At 46.6% G+C, this 20,016-nt stretch overlaps 4 protein-coding genes and 2 long non-coding RNA genes across 7 annotated transcripts; 3 read left to right on the plus strand and 3 right to left on the minus strand.

The window, feature by feature from the left end:
* The first annotated feature begins 474 nt into the window (after positions 1-474).
* LOC120641781 lies at positions 475-4,092 on the plus strand. The gene is made up of 11 exons (XM_039918018.1): positions 475-689; positions 796-1,118; positions 1,237-1,380; positions 1,508-1,594; positions 1,687-1,709; positions 1,807-1,848; positions 2,242-2,310; positions 2,546-2,611; positions 2,780-2,865; positions 3,395-3,495; positions 3,811-4,092. Exons 2-11 carry the CDS (start codon positions 1,048-1,050, stop codon positions 3,842-3,844), a joined length of 723 nt encoding a protein of 240 aa, XP_039773952.1. The 5' UTR covers positions 475-689; positions 796-1,047; the 3' UTR covers positions 3,845-4,092.
* A 1,743-nt stretch (positions 4,093-5,835) lies between these two features.
* Positions 5,836-6,306, minus strand: LOC120640335. Its single transcript, XM_039916175.1, has one exon. It carries the CDS (start codon positions 6,304-6,306, stop codon positions 5,836-5,838), a length of 471 nt encoding a protein of 156 aa, XP_039772109.1.
* Positions 6,307-7,748: 1,442 nt separating this feature from the next.
* On the minus strand, positions 7,749-9,403 carry LOC120641782. The gene is made up of 3 exons (XM_039918019.1): positions 9,081-9,403; positions 8,953-9,037; positions 7,749-8,857 (listed from the first exon to the last, which is right to left on the minus strand). The coding sequence occupies exons 2-3, from the start codon at positions 8,960-8,962 to the stop codon at positions 7,878-7,880; spliced, it is 990 nt and encodes a 329-aa protein (XP_039773953.1). The 5' UTR covers positions 8,963-9,037; positions 9,081-9,403; the 3' UTR covers positions 7,749-7,877.
* A 405-nt stretch (positions 9,404-9,808) lies between these two features.
* On the plus strand, positions 9,809-14,751 carry LOC120641783. Of its 2 annotated transcripts, XR_005662396.1 has the most exons (8): positions 9,809-10,290; positions 10,628-10,852; positions 11,751-11,869; positions 13,381-13,454; positions 13,557-13,694; positions 13,777-13,841; positions 13,952-14,401; positions 14,482-14,751. It is a non-coding gene; the product is annotated as an uncharacterized LOC120641783 (long non-coding RNA). The 2 variants fall into 2 exon arrangements; XR_005662395.1 differs by having other exon boundaries at positions 13,952-14,751.
* On the minus strand, positions 14,137-14,932 carry LOC120641784. Its single transcript, XR_005662398.1, has 2 exons — positions 14,750-14,932; positions 14,137-14,702 (listed from the first exon to the last, which is right to left on the minus strand). It is a non-coding gene; the product is annotated as an uncharacterized LOC120641784 (long non-coding RNA).
* Positions 14,933-14,953: 21 nt separating this feature from the next.
* On the plus strand, positions 14,954-18,527 carry LOC120640336. The gene is made up of 12 exons (XM_039916176.1): positions 14,954-15,061; positions 15,160-15,231; positions 15,423-15,695; positions 15,911-15,972; positions 16,071-16,148; positions 16,243-16,265; positions 16,359-16,475; positions 16,866-16,925; positions 17,144-17,203; positions 17,350-17,435; positions 18,041-18,062; positions 18,165-18,527. The coding sequence occupies exons 1-12, from the start codon at positions 14,954-14,956 to the stop codon at positions 18,233-18,235; spliced, it is 1,032 nt and encodes a 343-aa protein (XP_039772110.1). The 3' UTR covers positions 18,236-18,527.
* Positions 18,528-20,016: the final 1,489 nt, after the last annotated feature.

Consider the following 20,016-nt stretch of genomic DNA (forward strand, 5'->3'; position numbering starts at 1 on the left):
ATTTGTACGGTTCCATGTACTGTTTGTTTAACTTTAATACAGGTGTGTTTTGATAAAAAAACCCACGCCTCCATAAGAGGAGGTGCCCGCTCTGCTCACCACAACTATAGATGGCCATTTGGCCCGATGCCCATGGGGGCCCGAGACCCGGCCCAATTTAGCCCGACTCGCACGATCCGGGCCCGATTATTATTGGGCTCCGGGCGGCACGGGCACGATAGCCGGGCCGTGCTTGGGCCTCACTGTCAGCCCATGGATGCGTCCAGGCGCGGCCCGAAAAAGGGCGGCCCGATCGGCTCGATGGGTAGCACGATAGGCCCGTTTAAATACTATGTTATCCATTATCAAACCATATTTAAACATTTTCGACCTGCTGGGCTGCCGGGCCAAACGGCCCGGCCCGGCCCGATTAAATCAATTTCGGACCGTGCCTGGGCCGGCACGGCACCGCCGTGCCGGGCCGGGCCGCCCGTTTGGCCACCTACAACGCAGCGGAGAAAGAGAGCGCCGCGGCGGCGATCTTCCCAAATCGACGTATCGAGAGAGAGACCGGCCGGTTCGGGCGCGATGGCGAGCCCCGGCGAGCGAGACGTGGCGCAGCACCCGGACTACGGCTGCTTGAAGCTGTTCCGCCGCCGGCGCCTCCTCGCCTTCCTCCGGCTCAACAACCTCTCCGCCACCTTCGACTCGTAAGCGACCATCCTCCTCAAATTTAGCTTGCTTCTTCTTCTTCTTCTTCCCAAAGCGTCCGCATCATCCCGATCTCCATCGATCCGTCCCATCCCACTATCCCAGGCTGAACAACGAGACGCCCGCCTTCTTCGACGTGCGCTTCCTGCAGCGCCTGGTGGAGAGGGGCCGGTGGGACGAGGCCAAAGGGTACAGGAGCCGCTTCATGCCGTCGCGGGACCAGATGGGGTAGAGGCCCGCACCGCCCTGAGCTTCATCGCCGTCCTCAACGTCCTCGACGACCTCGCCCACGGCAATCCGGCGGCCGCCCAACTGGTCCACCTCCTCGACCGGCGACTCGATGCTCACCCGACCTTCATGGACGCCGACCCCCACCGCGCAGAGATCATCCGCACCATCTTCCATGTGCACTCCCACCCTGAACTCAGGTGGCTTACATCGATTGCCCATTCATCTTCCGATTCCCTTTTATTTCTAGTGCTAGTAGCTTGTTGCAGTATGCTAAATTGCTAATCAATCAGCCTGTTCTTCTTCATGGGTATGTAGGAACAACCTGGACTGGGGGATCGTGAGGCACAGGGCAGGGGAGATGGTCAGGTACTTGATAAAGCAGGCTCCCGAGCTCACCCACCTGCTGCGGTTGCCGCGATGCCCAATCTATCCCTGCTGCACAATCCCCTTCGGGGCCGGGTAAGCCAACCTTCCCAATATCCCAGAGGGCTCAATTTCAATTTGTGATCCAGAGCGCGCCTAGCTTTTTGGCTTCAAATTCCGTGGCTTGCGGCTTCACTAGTGGCTTATGGCGTCGTCTTGCTAGTTTGGGGACTCGCCGGAGGCGTCAGGCGAAGAACACTGGCAGGATGCCAGCATCTCTTCTTGCCCTCCGTTTTCGTCCAAAGGAGAGGTACGTACGCATCGGGCTAGTGCGATTTATGATCTCGATGTTCACTGTTTTTTCGTTTGCATATATTTCAACTCCTTGTTTCATCCATGCAGGTCTCCTTTAGCAAGGGATTTAGGTTTATTACTTCGAAGATCATATAATCAATTAGTCAAAACCTGATTATTCCTGTATATGAGCACTCACTGATGAACATAAGTCAATTTCAATGGCAGGGTTATCACATTACCCAATGGCCTGGCTGGAGACAATGATTGGTAAGACATCTTCCTTGTTTTTCATCTTTTTTTTTTAAGTTCACACATCAGCTGGTGTGCTGATCACGTGACCAGGATTTAGTTTATACATTTTGTTTTCGTTTACTGTATAATTTACAGCATATTGCCTTTGCTTGCTCTCTTGTCAGTAGAATGGCTCTTGTGTGATTGTGCTTTCCTTGTCATTCTTTCGAAATACCATTTGTGCTAGTTGAATATTACACTGTGGAGAGAATTGCTTGCCTCCAGGCTCCAGCCATTTCTTTCTCAAATTTCTCCAGTTCAATTGGTATATTTTTCAAAATTTGCATTACTTGTTCTGTTGGTTGGTTCACTCTATGAGTTACTGATGAAATTCTATATGAATGGAAACCAAATTTGTGTTGTCTTCAGATGAAGCTTTAGTAGATGGCGAAAAGGAGAAGGTTGAAGATCATTCGCTCGAGTATTCTTGTGGTGAACGTAAGATACCATCACCACTTAAGATCTATTCCTTTTACATTTATTGTTTCTATTCATTGTCTGCTGGTTATAAGATTTAGTTGTCTCTGTCATCTGTTTTTGCTTGCAATCTGGGCTTTTTGTCTGCTAGTTGTGCACTGCCGTTTCTTGACACTTGCATTGCATGGTGCTCTTTGCAGCTTAAAAGTTATTGTTTGCCATTTTCTGTCTAATACTGATTGCTGAATGCTTGCAGGCATTACTGGTGCTCCAGTTGCCCCAAGTCCTGGAGAAAAAAAAGGGATCACATCTTCTAATTCAGGTAAATTAATCAAACTCTTGTTTCCAATTGGCATTAAACCTCTATCCGCACCTTTGATCCCTGAAGTTTTTTTTATTGCTGGTCAGTTGAATGTACAACTTGAGTCTTGACGCATTATTCATCTCAATGATACTTCATGTAGTGACCCTTCAGAATTTTCTTGAACAGGCACAAAGCGTGTGAGTCAACAAGACTGCTACTCTGGAAGTGTCGGTGATGCCAAACGTCCACGTACAACTGAGGAGTTTTGTCAAGTAAGTCAATCATATACTTGGCAGTTGATGAGGTTTAGTATTCCCAATTGAAATACAAGGTTTCATTGAGTACAGCTACCATACCTCGTATAAGTGACCATTTCGGTTGCCAGTAAGCTTTTTCCATCTATATTATTTTAACTCAGTCTTATTTTTCTCAGTTGCATACCTTTCTATCTAATTGATTAATCATGTATGTGAGTCCTTGATAAATGATTACTTGCATATAGAATATTGATATAAAATGTGGATTTATTAGGGGTATGAAATGGGTTTGCTAGGGGTGTTGTGATGCATATTGACATGGTGCTGCATCATACTGTCAGGGAGGTAAATAAACTAGAATCAGCTAGCTATTAATAGGTGCAGCATCAAATTGATGATTGCCTTTCTGTAGTCTTAATTGTGGTAAGTAGGGTGACCATCACAGATGGTAGCATATCAAGTTTAAGAAAGTCGAATTTCAAAGATGATTATTGTCGTTCCTAACAAGAAAAATGGGGCGGTGATTTTATTTGTTGTTTCTTAGGAGGCAAGCTTAAGGTTTCAATTACCAGAAATGAAAAGTGTGTCAGGGCCAGAGAAGACCTACGCTCAAAGTTGTAAAGCTCCTGAAACTCATGTGGAAAGGTTTGATTTTTCATCCGCCCCCTTCCCCTCGCACTTTCTTGAATCACTTACTGAAACTGTTCATTGGTCCTGAAAAAAGTGTTTCATACTCTGATATTATTCCGAAGAGTGCCGCATAGCTTCCAGTCTGGGAGAGAACTCTTTTGAGATCTTTCTTCTTGCATTTTTTTTTTATTTCCATTCTTTGAGGTATCACCATAGCCACTAATATAAGGAAATTAATGTGGTTCTGGCCTACAAAATAAAATATATATGATAAATGTACGCTTATCAGTTAACCACTACTGCAGTTAACACATTCTGTTTTCGTTTCAGCCCTGTGGTGCAGGTTGTGATGAAGACCAAGTGATGGCTTTGGTTGCTAATGTCTGGTGGTGTCCGTGAGACCAGAATGAAAGACGCTCGATTTGTGGCTGTGACTTGGATGTCACCCGAACATACAATCAATTTTCTATAATGCTTGCTCTGTTTAGTTTTGTTCTTGAATTCTCGAAACAACCTCTATCTGTGATGTTTACAAGAACTTATGATATTTGAGCATCAGCGTTAAACTATGTACCCATTTAATTTGTTCCGTTAAGGCCCGTGACTGATCCATGTGCTTTGGCTTTGGTCAGCTATTTTTGTGCATAGTTATTTTTTTTTCCCTCAAGAGGTGAAAATACTGAAACAGGCGTCAACCAGTAGGTAAAGCATTGCATCATTAAATAAATCAGCAGAAAATACAAATTTGCTTTCCTGGGAAATCGGTGATTGTTGTCTATTTCATCGTGCTGGCGTGTCAAGCTCAACCTCAGCACCGCGTTTCTGCCGCAGACGGACGGGAAGTCCAAAGTCACCAATCGCGTATCATCAGCGTATATCTTCGTTGCCTCGTCGCCGGTGACCATCCTCGTAGTCGAGAACTCCAGATAAGGTTCGTGGAGGAGCTTACAACGGAGGGAGCCCATGTGCACCTGCTAGAGGTCCGGCCACATGCTTTGGCAACAAGCGAGAACGAGTTTCAAAGCTATTTAACGGGTACAGTTCTTTGTTATTAATAAGCAGAGTGTCGATTTCATAGCCAATGAATAGGTACATTTAGACCAAAAGACCATTATGGCCTAGCTTTATAGAAAGCCAAATAAGTGTACGCAGGGGTTACCAGCTTACAAAATGCAGGTTCAAAACAAGTAAGCCGCACTAGACTTGGCCTGAGTCACCAGAACTAATAAGCGGGACCTCCTCTAAACTCCCTCTAAAACAGCATCGCAGCAAAAGAAACAAAAGCTGACAGAACATAGAAAACAAGAATAGGACAACTAAACAAGGTCTCCAACTCTCCATCTTAGACGGCTGGCACTTCGCCTTCAGATAGATTTGTCCACCCTGGATCGTTCTTCGCCACCCCGACAGTGAACCACCCACCGCTGCATAAAGGAAATCAAACGTAAGACACAAACCTCAGGTGAGGAAATAACAACAATGTTAAACACAAAGTTATTTCTGATTAGCCACAAACTCCAGGTTGCACAGCCTGTTGGAGATCCTCCTGAGCTCCGATCGCCGCCGCTCTGCTCGAACAGAGCCGCCGAAGGGGGGTCAACGGTGAAGTCACCCCTCCGGCTGTTTTCACCCGTGAACTCGGCAGGCACCAGGTACACCTCACCACCCTCTAGCTCCCCGGCCAACCAGCTTCTCGGATTAGCGCACAGACGCAGCGGAATTTGGATGGCGGGAGGAAGAAGATGAACAGTAGACACAAAAGAAATTCGCGCTCAAACGCACGGTGCCGCACACCGCTCTCCAATTCGACTCGCAAGCTTCATCACCGGAGTACAACGGGCATATATAGCCCAAAGGACGCACCCACTATCCACCACCTAGCCTAGAACGCCGGCACGGACCGCCCGCCTCGCCACGACGTGGATGACGCGCTCTGACGCGCACTCGCCGCGTGCTGGAAATGCTCCCGCCCAATGCGCCCGCTCCAACGGCCGCCATCTTCCTCCGTCCTGATCGCCCGCACGACCCGGTCTTCAACGATCCACGTGATCGGCTCCCGATCACGCCACCGCCCGATCGCCAGACGATCAGCTCCACCACGGTTCACGCGCGCACACGCGCTCACCCGCGATCACACGCGCGCCACGGACTGGCTCGTGCACAGCCATCCGTGCACGACGCACGCACACACAGCGTGCACACACACAACGCCCTGGCGCGCACACACGCCACCACGCTTGAACACACGCACACTCCGTCGCCATGATCGTGTCAACGGCGATGGGTTTATTCCCACATTCACCTCCTAAACCCAGCGCCCTACGCCGGATCCCAGCGCCACCGACGCCGGACTCTTCAGAGGAGAGCTGCTTCGGTCGACTCGTCGCCGACATCCGCCGTGGCCGCCATGACGACCTCCTTCTTCGGCTTGCGGCAGTCGCGCGCGAAGTGGCCACGGACGCCGCAATTGAAGCATTTGCCAATGCTGGACTTCGCCTTGCGCCGCGCCCGCCATTCCTCCTCCATGAGCAGAAGCCGTTCGTCGCCTTGACCACCGGACGTTGCCTGTGCGCCCGTCAGCTGAGCCCGCCGCCTTGATCGCTCGTCGAACGCCTTGAGCCGCCCAAGCGCCTCCTCGAACGGCATGGACGCCACGTCGCAAAACTGCTCGATGCCGGCCACCGCCGGATACAACCGGTCGGGCATGGTGTCGAGCAGCTTCTTGACCAGCGCTGCGTCATCGAGCGTCGATCCGAGGCTCGCGAAGCTTGCCTTCATCCCGCTGATCTTGCCAGCGTAGACGTCCAGCGTGTCGCCGTCCGGCATGATCAAGGAGTCGAATTCCCCTCTCAACGTGGCAAGGCGCGCCGTCCGCACACGATCCGCGCCCACGAATCGCGTCTTCAGCGCCTCCCACACCTCCTACGCCGTGGGCTTGGTCGACACCTGCATCAAGATGTCCTCCGGTAACGCTTGAAGAAGGTGTGCCCGCGCCGTCTTGCTCTTCCGTGCGTCCACCTCAACGCCGCTCGACGGAGACACGACCTCCCAGAGGCCCTGCGCATCGAGGATAGCCTCCATCTTGATCGCCCACGCCGTGTAACCTGCCGGCATTAGCACCGGATAGCTCACGGAACCGGACGTCGCCACCCGCTCGACTACCTGCTCGACGATGACCTCGCGCGTCCGCAGCTTCCTCGATGGAGAAGGACCGCGCGATCGCTGACGTGGTGGAGTCGCCGAGCGCCGTGGCGAGGACGACATTGCCCCTTGGAACTAACCTAGCTCTAATACCAATTGTTGGAGATCCTCCTGAGCTCCGATCGCCGCCGCTCTGCTCGAACAGAGCTCCGCTGAAGGGGGGTCAACGGTGAAGTCACCCCTCCGGCTGTTTTCACCCGTGAACTCGGCACGCACCAGGTACACCTCACCACCCTCTAGCTCCCCGGACAACCAGCTTCTCGGATTAGCGCACAGACGCAGCGGAATTTGGATGGCGGGAGGAAGAAGATGAACAGTAGACACAAGAGGAATTCGCGCTCAAGCGCACGGTGCCGCACACCGCTCTCCAATTCGACTCGCAAGCTTCATCACCGGAGTACAACGGGCATATATAGCCCAAAGGACGCACCCACTATCCACCACCTAGCCTAGAACGCCGGCACGGACCGCCAGCCTCGCCACGACGCGGATGACGCGCTCTGACGCGCACTCGCTACGTGCTGGAAATGCTCCCGCCCAATGCGCCCGCTCCAACGGCCGCCATCTTCCTCCGTCCTGATCGCCCGCACGACCCGATCTTCAACGATCCACGTGATCGGCTCCCGATCACGCCGCCGCCCGATCGCCAGACGATCAGCTCCACCACGGTTCACGCGCACACACGCGCTCACCCGCGATCACACGCGCGCCACGGACTGGCTCGTGCACAGCCATCCGTGCACGACGCACGCACACGCAGCGCGCACACACGCACTGGACACACGCACAACGCCCGCGCGCACAGACCACGCGCTCGGCGCACACACACAACGCCCTGGCGCGCACACACGCCACCAGGTTTGAACACACGCACACTCCGTCGCCATGATCGTGTCAACGGCGATGGGTTTATTCCCACACAGCCAAGAGCAAAGATGCATATAGACTTAGTTTTGTTATTTCCACACTCTAGAACACCCAATGAATAGGTACATTGCACCATCGACAGGTAGATAATGAAATGCATATCCATTCCACCAGTACAATTCAGAGGCATCCCCCCCCCCCCCACACGGTGTGCCAGACAGTACATGTTTCTACGGAATTGAAGGGCCCGATTTGCAACGTGCAACAAGGACAGCTAAAGCCTACTACACACAGCAGATTGACAAATGAAACTAAAAAGAAAACCAACCTCAACTTTGAGTGCTAGGACTGGGAGGTAGCTCAGCATATAACTGATCGAGTTGCTCTTCTGGTATTGTTTGGAGACAGATGTTCTGACGATACTTCATGTTTTCTGCTTCATCAAAATTCTCCTCTGGAAACAGGTCTTCCAAACCGCTGAAAATACCAGATGCTTTGCTAGACATGGGCAATGGCAGTTGAGGAGCAGAAGAAAGATCCTTGGATGGAGCAGATGCTTTGCTAGAGATTGAAAAGTACAGTTGAGAAGCAGGAGAAAGTTCCTGGGATGGAGCAGATGCTTTGCTAGAAATGGGCACGGACAGTTGAGAGGCAAGAGAAAGATCCTTGGATGGAGCAGATGCTTTGCTAGAGAGCACGGGCAGTTGAGAAGCAGGAGAAAGCTCCTTGGATGGAGCAGAAGAAAACTCTGGTGGTGCCTTCATGCAGATTGACTTTAGCTCTTGCAGAATTGCATCTTGCTCTCGCAATTTCTCCACAATTTTATTACGGTCTGTATCAGATGCATCTGAGGCAACTAGATCCATCACACTACTACATATTGCTCGGGCTGCTTCCACTTTCTGCGAAATTCCACCAACAGTGCCTACTCCACCTGCTGTGTCAACTGAGGGCATAAATGGAGCTGATACAGATGCTTGTGAAAGCTGCTTCCGCTTCTTATTGCCACGGGCCATAAGCGTTGCCGTAGTTGGATAAACTTTTGCTACTTTGAAACCTCCAAGTGCATTCAGACGGTTGATCAGATGTTGTGTTATTCCGGTACAAGCTTTCCGACTTTTAGCATGTTCAAAGTGATAGCGCAAGGTTGCTATACTCTGACCAACAACAATCCATTGACAAGCAAGGCATCGATAGCTGGGCCTGGGCCGCCTCGATTTGGAGAGCTTAGATCCAGAAGCCTTTGGGGGAGCTTCGACCACCACCACAAATTGCCACAGGGAGTTTTCAACTGACCTGGTTCTTTGGGCTGCACACATGAAAGACAAAGTATAAAGTTCTATTCAGTTGACACATGAGCACAAGGGCAAGAAAACTTCGCAAAGGTGCAAAAGACGTACTAACCGGATAGCATCTGGGAAATACAAGCGAAAACAATCAGATATTGCAATCTGGATTTCCTTTGTGCTTGATCTTTTTACATGTCGAGGTGTATTGTAAAATTATGTGCATGAGTGAGTGAGATACTGCATACCGCATTCTTATGATATTAGACAGATTATCCACACGCCAACTCAGAGCAAATTGTCTGTACTCACTTTTGCAATCCAAAAGTGGTTTAATGGATGACTCAAAGAAAATGGTTGCTTCATCAAATTTTCCTTCTCTCATTAAGAGCAGCATTTTTTTTCAAAAAGGATTAGAAAAAGTCCAGGGTGCACTTTATGGACCTCTTCTGAGTCCTGCACAGAGATGAGCTCAGACAGATACTTCTCCAGGTCTGTCCATTTCTCATTTTCCACTAAAGCATCCGCATGAGAGATGTCAAAGAAATTCAACCTGTCACAATAATCAAACACATGAAGCACCAAGCAAACATTATTAGTAACCAGGAAACAAGTCTAACATGAAGAGGATCCAGCTTCTTGGGGAGCTACAACAACTAGCTCAGGTTATGCCGTCTAAAATAGGAGCACTAGAGTGGAGACCACGCCATTGACATTCGATTTGTCTAGACCCTTTTGCGAGATGTTAGTATGGACATTTAGATGACCAAATCAAAAATTTAGATGAAAATCTTACCCGCTTTAGAAATATATATATAGTAGCTCTATTGAGTATCTAAACTGAACATGGAATAAGCAATTCCATACCCGACCCAGCGATCACCCCCGGGCCGGGCCGGCGCCCGGCTTCGGGTTCCCCCGCGCCGCACCGGTTCCTTTTTTCTTCCGCGTCCCCCCGTGCCCCCGAAGCGGTTTCTTCTCCCCCACCCCCAGCTCGCAATGCCTTTCCCCGTTCCTCCTATCGCCCCCAGCTCCCGATCCGTTTCCCGACGCCGCTCCTCTCATCACCGGGAACTGGCACCGCCCGACGCCAGCTGCTCCTCCTCCCGACGCCGCTCCTCCCGTCGCCGATCCGGGGACTGGCGCCTCCCGTAGCCGCCGATCCGTTCCAGACGCCGCACCTCCACCCGTCGCCGCTCCCCTCCTTCGACGACGCTCCCTCCTCCCGACGGCATTCCGCGAGACCGTCCTCCCGTCGTCGTCACCCCCAGGAGATCCTACTATGGCCCACCGATGAGATCCTCCCCTGGCCTGCCTTCAGGTCATGGATGAATCGATGGCACAGCGTGGATGAATCGCCTACGTATCCCCGCATTCAAGGTGACGCCCTCCCATTCCCGATGCCGCTCACTCCTCCCGTTGCTGTCGATCCTCCTCCGGCCTGCCCTCCGATCAGGTGATTCCCCCTCATCTTTTGTTGTTCCTACGGTTAATTCCGTGCAAGCTCTAGATTTGTCTGTCAGTGCTCATTCTTTGATGAATCGTCGCTGGATCTAGTTCCCTTGTAAGTGCAAGGTGCTCCTCTATCCTCACTCCATTCTATTCCCCTTGATTTTGGTCAAATTTGTTCGTTCGTACCGGTGATTCATCCAGGTTTAGTTCAAATTAGGTCATAATTTGTTGCAATCGGTAGATGCGTCATCCTTTTCCCTATTTCCTTGTTTCATCATTCTTCAGTTTTCCCTTCCGTGTTCATGTCAATGGGTATTGCACCTGACACTGTCGATTTGCAGGATGGATTCTCGGCAGAGATTGGCCCACAGATGCATATCAACCCAAGCAGGGTGGTGTTCGAGCAGCTTCTGATTTGGTTGTCAATCGTGTGCCCTGGTTCCGATCGGCTCGGCCCTGTGGATTGGAGACGACGGCCACCAGGGATCCAATCTCCTCCACTGTAGCTTGGGGTTCCTTCCCTGGAGCGGCAGATTTGTTTGGATGAGTATTCATTGATGCCTACGGTGAGTCTGATGCCCCTCTTTTCTCACATTAATTCGATTCACCTGTTGTTGCTTGATTATCCCTGTTGGTGGCGACTATTATTTGTGATAATGATGATTAGGTTCAAGAATTAAATTGAGTACCTGCTGCTATTTTCAGTCAATTAGCATTCAATCCTCCCTGCTGGTGATTGATTGTCCACATTGCCGGTGATGAGTTGTGATTGGATCCCTGGTGTTTTTTGGAGTAGTAAGCGTACCTATTAGCAATCCCAAATTTAGTGATAGCATGTGCAGGAGCAACCAGTTCAGCTTTATTCTATTGTGGTGACCTGAGCAGTTTGAACTATTTTTGGCATATTCTGTTGTGCTTCGTGGTCTCCTGTCCTGGTCACATACATCATCATAGGTTGTGCCGACGAATTGATTTTTTGGATCTAATCAAATCTTCTTTAATTGCTCATTTTGTCAAAAGTTCCGTAGCTTCATCTCCACATAGTGAACTCTGGGTGCCTCATATAATTTTGTTGTTAAATGTTGATGTACCCCATTTGAACTGTTCGTCACTTGAGTTTATTCATGAGATATCCTGCTGCCTACGCATGTCCCTGACTAGCGAGCTACGGGCAATGAGCACCCCCAGCCTCAACCAGCTCCGAACTAAATACAGCCTGTAGAACACCCTCTGTTGAGAAGCTGAGCGCCAGCACAATCCTTTCAACTCTGTTCTGTGGTGGGAATTATAACAATTACCTTGCCATGTCCGTTCATGTTCAGTTAAAAAATTACCCTGCCCTGTAGTGAGCTTGGCAATGACCTGTGAATTAATTGTTTCTTGAGATTAATATTTTTTATTTATTACTAGTTGTTCATAGTATTTGTTTTTTCAAAATACCATAAATGATTTCTCTGTTCTCAGTTTATCTCCCTCACTTGTGGATAGTCCGAGGACACAAGGAGCATATTCCGTTGGGTCTCCTGTCCTGGACTTCAAATGCTCCTGGTGCTCCTTGAGAAGCTCAGCTTCAGGCATGAGAGGTGAGTTCTTACCTATTGCTGCTTGACCACTTTATGAATTCTTGATCTTTCCTTAGACAGAGGCATGCTTAACCTGTTTAGTTGATTTACAATTTTTTTTTGCACAATTGACTTGCACTTTCAGTAGTTTTATATTAAATAATTGTTTTCCTGTTTAAAAATTGCATAGTAACTGGATTTGTTGTTCTTTTGTGTGGCTAGTGAAGGGGTTTTCAGCTTAAGTCTTTCACTGTATTCTAAATCTACTTCATAAGGGCATCTCCGGTGTTCAAATTGAACTCAACTAAAAAGGTACCGCCACAGAGGATTTATTCGATTTCTACTGAATCGAACATAATCGCAGCAATGTGTGAGGGATCCACCATATAATAAAATACACCATTTCTTTCTCACCAGCCTCAAGCTGTAGTCTTGATGAGCACACCGTACTGACGCACTACTTTTTGCCCATTGTTTAACTGCCTTGCTTCCACTCATCTTTTGCATTTGACGCAAGGAATCTTTTGCTTCCGTTTGACCACTGCAGTGTGTAAATCGAATCAAAGTTCTCCTCTGTCCTCTCACAGTTCGATGTCCATGCACACCGGAGGTGCCCTAATTCATGCTTTGTATGTTTTATATGGAGAAAGAATATGCAGAAATGAAGCACTTCCTTTGTGCTGATCATAGCTAAAACTTAGTATATTCATAGCTAAAACTTAGTATATTCAGTCCTTTCCTTTGCCATTAAATTACGAAATCTCTGGTGCATGTATACTTTTGGACCTTGTTTGACCTAAATATTTACATGTTCAGTGCAGCTGATTAATACTCTATTGTTCATGGATCCTATTTACAGGATGATGTTAAAGTTTTAAGGTTGCTGACTGTTACTTTGCTTAGGACACATTGTAGGTTAGATGACATCTAGTAATCTCTGTTGCTTTGTTTTAGTTTTTTTGATGGCACTATTGTTAATATTGAGTCCCTCTATACAGGCTAAACTGAAATGGCTAACATAATAAATTAAACAAAAGATCTAGAAAACTTAAACCATAAGACTGGATTGGAGAAATCTTTTTCTTAAAAATACACAGGTGCATTGCTGTTGCGATTTAGATGAAGGTTATGGTTGAACAATCATGGAAAAGCAGGTTGTTGAACTTAGAAATGGCTGGAAGCACACGAGTATAAGATCCAGCATCACAATCTGAACTGCAGCGCTTTTTAGGTGTCAAGTTCCCCTTGACATCAGATGGCGCGGCCTACCTCCTCTGGATAAGTAACTAAACTGCTAGAACAAGTTGAAATTGAGCTTGCTACACCCAATCTATGGAATGTCTTTCTCTGATTCAGCTAATGACTTAATTCCTTCTCCTAATTACCATTGTGTATGCGAGTCAGTGGCTCTCTGCTTGTAATTGGGCTCTGTTACTCAATCTGTAATACATTCATTCAAATGGTTTTTTTTTCAGAAAGTCAATCTATAAAATGATAATGACGCTAGTATATTAAAATGATATTTTTTGCAGGTGCGGTGGACGCCATGATCTCCATTGACAGTGTCATCTTTCAGCAGTACCCATCGTCACCATTTACATTGACAGTAATCTTCCTATTGACATTGACAGACGCTAGTATATTAAAATGATATTTCTTTTACGAACATGATAAAAGTTGTTCTTTGACCGATTGTGCTGCTTGACAGATATGTTTGCTTGAAACTCTTGAGCCGCAACCTGGGCTGGAAGAAACACCGGCTGGTCCACTCATCAAACGCTATAATGACAAAAAAATTGAAGACATAGTAAAGAATATTAAGGATACAATGAATGTCAGACAAGAAGTAAGTGTGGCATGCTTCTACTACAGTCATTTTCTACTACAGAGTATTAAAAAGATATTGTCTTTACATTGGTGCCTTTCAGATTGTCAAGCACAAGGCCAAGCCTCAACCCCCGAAGTAAAGAAACCACCTTCCGGAAAGCAAAAGGTTAGGACAGATCCCTACTTTAGCGTTTATAAATCCATTAAGATCAATGCTATCAAGTGAACTGGAACCTACGATTTTACCATTCATTTTTTATTCCCTTGGCCTTTCAGGTTGCAGGACAACAGATAGTGATTCAAATTCCATATGTGGATGATTTGCTCAAGGAAAGTGAGGTTGATAAGGGTGAGGAGGGTATTCTTTTGAAAGAAATAAACAGCAAAATTGAGTCTGATCAAACCAAGTTGATGGAAGAAATTAAAAAAATAAAGGACCTCCAGTTGCAAAATAATGAAGATTTAAAGAAGATTGTTGCGGAACATTCAATCTTGTCTAAGATATATAATGAGATAAAAAACAGGGCCCAAATGAAAGACAAAAAAATAAAAGCGCTGATGAGAAACAATTGTGTAATGCAAATACATGGCGTGGGGATGATGGAGGATTTATTTGTTGAGACCTTCAAACCAGGTGGTCACATGCACGATGACGTTTTGGAAGCTCTCAGGCTCATATGGAACAAATCTTGGGATGACCGGATTATGCTTTCACTTGGTGCTGTAGTAAGTGCCAATTAGCAATATTACTACTACTTTCAATGAATTTATGTTGTTTAGCAATTTCACCATGCTTTTTTTCCTAGGAACAATTGTTAGGGAAGAATAAAAGATCTGGTTTTCTTGAAAGAGAATTTAACGGCTATGACAAACAGAAAATACATTTGATTTGTACCTTTTCCAATTCTATTTAATTCTATTTGTATTCTTAAATTTGGCTTTTTGATATAATAGTTGTTAGCTTAGAATTCCTTGAATGCTCAACTTTTACCTACACCTTTTACCTGCCTGTAACCTTGGATTTTACCTGCTACACACCTACACCTTTTACCTGCCTGTAACCTTAGATTTTACCTGCTACAACCTGGGATTTTACCTGCATGATATGGCAGTAGCTGTTTAGGAATTGTAGATATGGTAGTAGCTTTTTAGAAATTGTATATGGGTCTTATGATGTGGGCTAGTTGACCCACTTGGCCCGTTATACCATTTAGCCACATGACATAACCATCAATATTTTGGTTGTTTCTTTTTTTGCAGATTTTTGTCCCTTTCGTTATGGATGAACACTGGTCCTTAGTTGTGGTGGAACTTGATATAGAAGTTATAATTGTTCTTGATTCCTATAATGAATTGGAGGACTCCACAGAACGTCATGCACAACTGGTTAGATATTTTCAACATCAAATGCCTTGCAAAGAAAGTGAATGATACTATTTCGTTAAACCCTAAGCTGCCTCAACTGATCCTTTGCACTCTTGCAGATAAATGCACTGAAAGGTCATCTTTATTCTTCACTAGTCCTGCAATCTGCTAACTACAACATTATTACACTAGTAGTTCAGAAGCAAAACAACCTGTAAATTTCTAGCTATTTCCTAATGTCATAACTTATCAAGTACCTCAGTGCTGTTTTGCTTCTGAACTACTGGTGTATAGATTGCTTAACCTCTTGCTCAATCTCGATCCGGTCCCCTTTTCCTCCCCTGTTCTATAGATAGCTGATTGACAAGACTTTCCTTCACAGGAGACGCGCGTCTTCTTCGACGTGCGGTTCCTGCAGCGCCTGGTGGCGGACGGCCGGTGGCAGGAGGCGCGAGGGTACGTCAAGCGCTTCCTGCCCAGCCGGGACGACCAGATGTTGGTCGATGCGCACACCGCGCTCAGATTCATCACTCACCTCAACGACCTCGACGACCTCGCCCAGGGCAAGTTGGGGGGTGATGATGCAGCCGAGGATCTCGAGAGGCAAATCGAAGCTATCCCCTCCACCATGGCCGACCCGCACTACACCGAGGCTGTCCGCATAGTCTTCAACATGCTCTCTCACCCCGCATACTGGTCTCGTCTTTTTTCTCCCTGGCAGCTGGCCTAATTGCTCGTTCGTCTCTAATTATCGGCTAGCATGAGCGTCTCAAGGTTTCTTCCACGCAGGGATCCGGTGGACTGGCAGCTCATTAGGCTCAAGGCGTCGCAGATTGTCAAGGACTTGGTCACGCAGACTCCCGAGTTCAGGCATCTGCTTCGGCTGCCACGCTGCCCAATCAACCCACGCTACACCATCCCCTTCGGGAAAGGTAAGTGCAGCATCCCCATCCCCCGTGGAAGATCTAGCCGTGTGTATCTGTAGCCGGTTACGTTGGGCTTGTATATTGCATCATCTTGTTAATTATAGGGGTCACCAGAGGCATCAGAAGAACATAGGACAAACGTCGGCATTTTGTCTTGCTCGCCATTTTCTTCGGAAAAAGAGGTACAGATACTATCTGCACAGAATTTGATGTGATCGCCGTTCCACTGTTTCCTAGTTTGTGAAGTTCATAACTTTTACCTTTTGTTCCGTGCAGGCGTCCTCCACCAAAGACTCAAGGTTTGTCACTTAGAACATCACATGATCAACAGGAGTGTCTGATTGTTCCTGTTTATAAGCATGCTAGTTGATGATCATATGTCTCATTTGCAGGGTCATCGTCAGAGCCAATGGATTTGGAGGAGCTTATTGGTAAAAACAGACCTTGCCTACAGCCTTCCAGATTTTTTAAGTTCATGCATAAGCCGGTGTTTGAAATGTATTACTTAGGTTTGTTGATCCCCTTCGTTTTTGTGTTCCGGTATGAGTTATGGAATATTATTTTGTTGTGATCTTGTATCAGAAGAAATAGTTATGGTGTGCTTGGTTTAAAAGCACCATCTGTGGTAACCTAATAATAAAGAATTGCTTGTGCCCAAGTTGTTCTTGCATTGATTTCTCCTGTGACATTAATGTTTTCAAACAAGAAGAATAATATATTTTGCAAAAATAATTCTTCTTTCATCGATTTCTCTTGTGCAATCAATGTTTCCGAGCTAGAAGCTTGATATTTTACAAAAGTAAGTCTTGTTTCCCAATATAACTAGACCTGTTGGTTACCCTTAGCGCATCTTTCTGAAAAATCATACATGAATGACTGACGAAATTGTGTGATTTCAGATGAAACTTTGCTAGCTGGTAAGCAGGAGGCCAGAGAACATTCGGATTCTTGTAGTGAAGGTAACAATTAAGGTTTATTTCAGTTACTTTCATTGTTTCCACTTCATTTGTTGGTATACCTGGTTTAGTTGGTAGTCGCAATCATTTGTTCCCGTTTACAATCTGGGTCTTCTATATCTCCTCTTGTTGTGCCCTGCAGTTTCCTGGACACCCGCAGGGTGCTCTTTGCAGATGAAAAAACTGTTTCCTTTCTAATGTCAATAGCTAAACTCTTGCAGGCATTCCAGGTTCTCCTGTATTTATAGGTAAAAGTTGTGGAATATCACCGGCTGATGCAGGTAATTAATTAATCACACGATTGTTTTGAATTGTTTGATTTCTGAACATTTTCACTCACCTTAGTTAAATTAAATACTTCAACTGAGACAAGGGACATTATGCCCCATGGCTTCATATAGTGATCCATTACAGTTTTCTTGTGCAGTCAAAAAGTGTTTAAGTCAAGAAGAATATTACCCTGAAAGTGCTGTAGTTGCAAAACTTCCACATGCAACTGGGAAATTTTGTTCGGTAAGTCACTCCTATACTTGGCAGTATATTTTACTACTTCAGTAATCATGTTACACGTAATTCCCAATCCATAGTAACACAAGGCGTCATTAATACTACACAACATGGGGTACCATCAAGCTCAATTGATCATCTGCAATTTACTTGATTATTTATATTTATATTACCCAGCTGCACAGCCTCTTTCTAATTTACTACAATGTATAACTTCAGATGCTTTCTTGAGAAAATCTGTAAAAGCAATTGATGCAATATGCGGTTCCATTTGGGGTATGAAATGGGTTTTCTAGGGACACCTGCTGCATTGTGTTGTCAGGGAGGTAGATTTGGATCAATTAGCTCTTAATAGGTGCAGTATCAGATGCGGACTTGCCTTTATGCAGTCTTAAATATGGTGAGCACTGAGCAGGGCTGCCTCAAATTTAGATCAACAGCCAGTTTAAGAAAGGATTATTTCTGATATTATTGCCATGCTGGTTGTTTGATAACATGGGGTTATTGATTCTTTTGGGTCTTGTACAAGGCAGGTGCTCCATGATTATTTTGTGTAAAAGAACTTTTCTATTATTTTCCCTTATTTTTTTCTCACGATTTTTCTCTCTCAGGATGCTGTCAACATGCGTTCAGGTGGGATAGACCCTATGCATGTATTAAAGAAAATAAGTGTCATGGGAGAACTTTCTAGTGCCATGGTCAGACTACTGATGAACAGTACATGCATTGGTCCAGATCACAAATTCACAATATGTTTGTGGAGAAACTATTGGAGCAAGAGAAGCTGTTATACGAACTGCGGGTAGATTGCATAAAAGCAGAAGGTTGTGCTTCCATTGGGACATACTTCACCACCAGATAGAAGCGCTTTAGCTGCATCTAGGATGCTCACATTTTGGTTTGGCTAGTGGGGACAAACTTTACGTCTCTCATTTTGTTCTCTAGCTAGTATTACGATATGGCACATTGTTTTCTCATGATGTTCATATTATTTGTATACTAGCAACATGTCCGTGCATTGCAACGGGAAGATATATGAATATAAAAAAGTATTAAAATTGCATGTATCATGTGAAAGAAAGAAACTAGCAACTTTTACTCGCCGTCCATTCATACTTTTATTTTTAGTGCTTTATTTATTTATTTTCAGATCTAGCACTTAACAAGAGCCCGTGCTCTGCCTGTGAAAACTGAACTATACATAACATAGATAAACAACTTTAGCTTGTTCATCGGTCAACAGTCAGTCATCCTACACGAGACAACACACATACACAAATATTTGTTTAAGATGTTATTTTTAGGAGCATCCGTGTTGATAATTTTTCCCAGAAAAATAATTTTTTTGGATGGATTAGTCTTGCACTCTTAGCGCAAATAAAGACGTACTCTTAGCGCACGGATGGAATAGATAGTATTGTCACGAGATGGAGGCTCTACATTACCGGTTCTTTGAGCACTTGAATGAAAAGCCAATGGCTCACCTGAGCTTGTAGGAGTTTTTTTTTTTTTTTGAAGTGGAGCTTGTAGGAGTTTATTTGCAGGGACAAGAGGATGCGGACGAGCTTGACGTTGCCGGGGGCAACGTTGGGGTTCTCCACTTCCGTGAGGTATGCTGCCGAGAACATTGTGCCTAAGGATGTGGCTGGACGGCGCGAAGCGGGCGATGTACTTGACGGCGTCGAGCCACCTGCCGCTCGCGAGAGGCCCCTGCAGGTGGTCCACGCGGAAGAAGACGTCCGTCTTGAGAGCCAGCCTGCAGACTGCGGTGCAGTGCAGATCCGCCGAGAACGTCAGCCACCCGGTCCCGGCCGGCGGCGTCGCGAGAACGGAAGCTCGAGACTGCAGCAAAGGGACCTACGATCCGAAGGCGTCGTCGAAGCGACGGCCGCAGAGGTATAGGCGAGGAGGCGGCGGTGGCGGAAGTGCGAGCGAGACGCAAGGAACTCCTGGGGGGATAGCCTGAGGGGAAGTGCTCTGTGCTCGCCTGAGGCGGCGGCCGAAAGCTGCATCGCGCCGCGCGCGGGGAAACTTGGGGGACGAGACGACGGCGAGTCGGCGCTCGCACGCGCAGCCCGAGGCCGATAGCGGAGCGGGTCGGGGGAAGAAGCGGCCGTCGCGAGGTGGAAAGCAGCCACACCGCCCAGCGCGCGCTTTGTTACTTCCTGTATATACCGGGGGGCCGTTGTGGCGGGACACACGAGACGTCTCATCTCCCTTCGTCTCCGTCGTCTCCCCTCCATCTCTCCTGCCTCTGTCTCCCGCTCCTCCCCCTCCATTTGGATTTCTTTCTTTTAATTTTTTCCCAATAGTTTACATCTCATCAATTTTTTTAGGAGTGCTAATGAATGATCATTAGAGTCGTCTCTAACTCTCTTTAGTTCAAAATATTGTACTAATTTTTTAAAATAGAATATCATTTTAGAGAAGTAGTATAAATTTTGAACTAAAGAGAATGGAAAGTGCCCTAAAAATCATCCATTCATTGACACCTCTAAATTTTATAGAGTTTATATTTCATATAGCACGTGGGTTGGGTTTCGTTGGGCCAAGCAAATCGTTTTACGAGCAATGGTTGCACTAAGCC

The sequence above is a fragment of the Panicum virgatum genome, chromosome 7K, assembly GCF_016808335.1.
Source record: "Panicum virgatum strain AP13 chromosome 7K, P.virgatum_v5, whole genome shotgun sequence".
NCBI lineage: Eukaryota > Viridiplantae > Streptophyta > Magnoliopsida > Poales > Poaceae > Panicum > Panicum virgatum.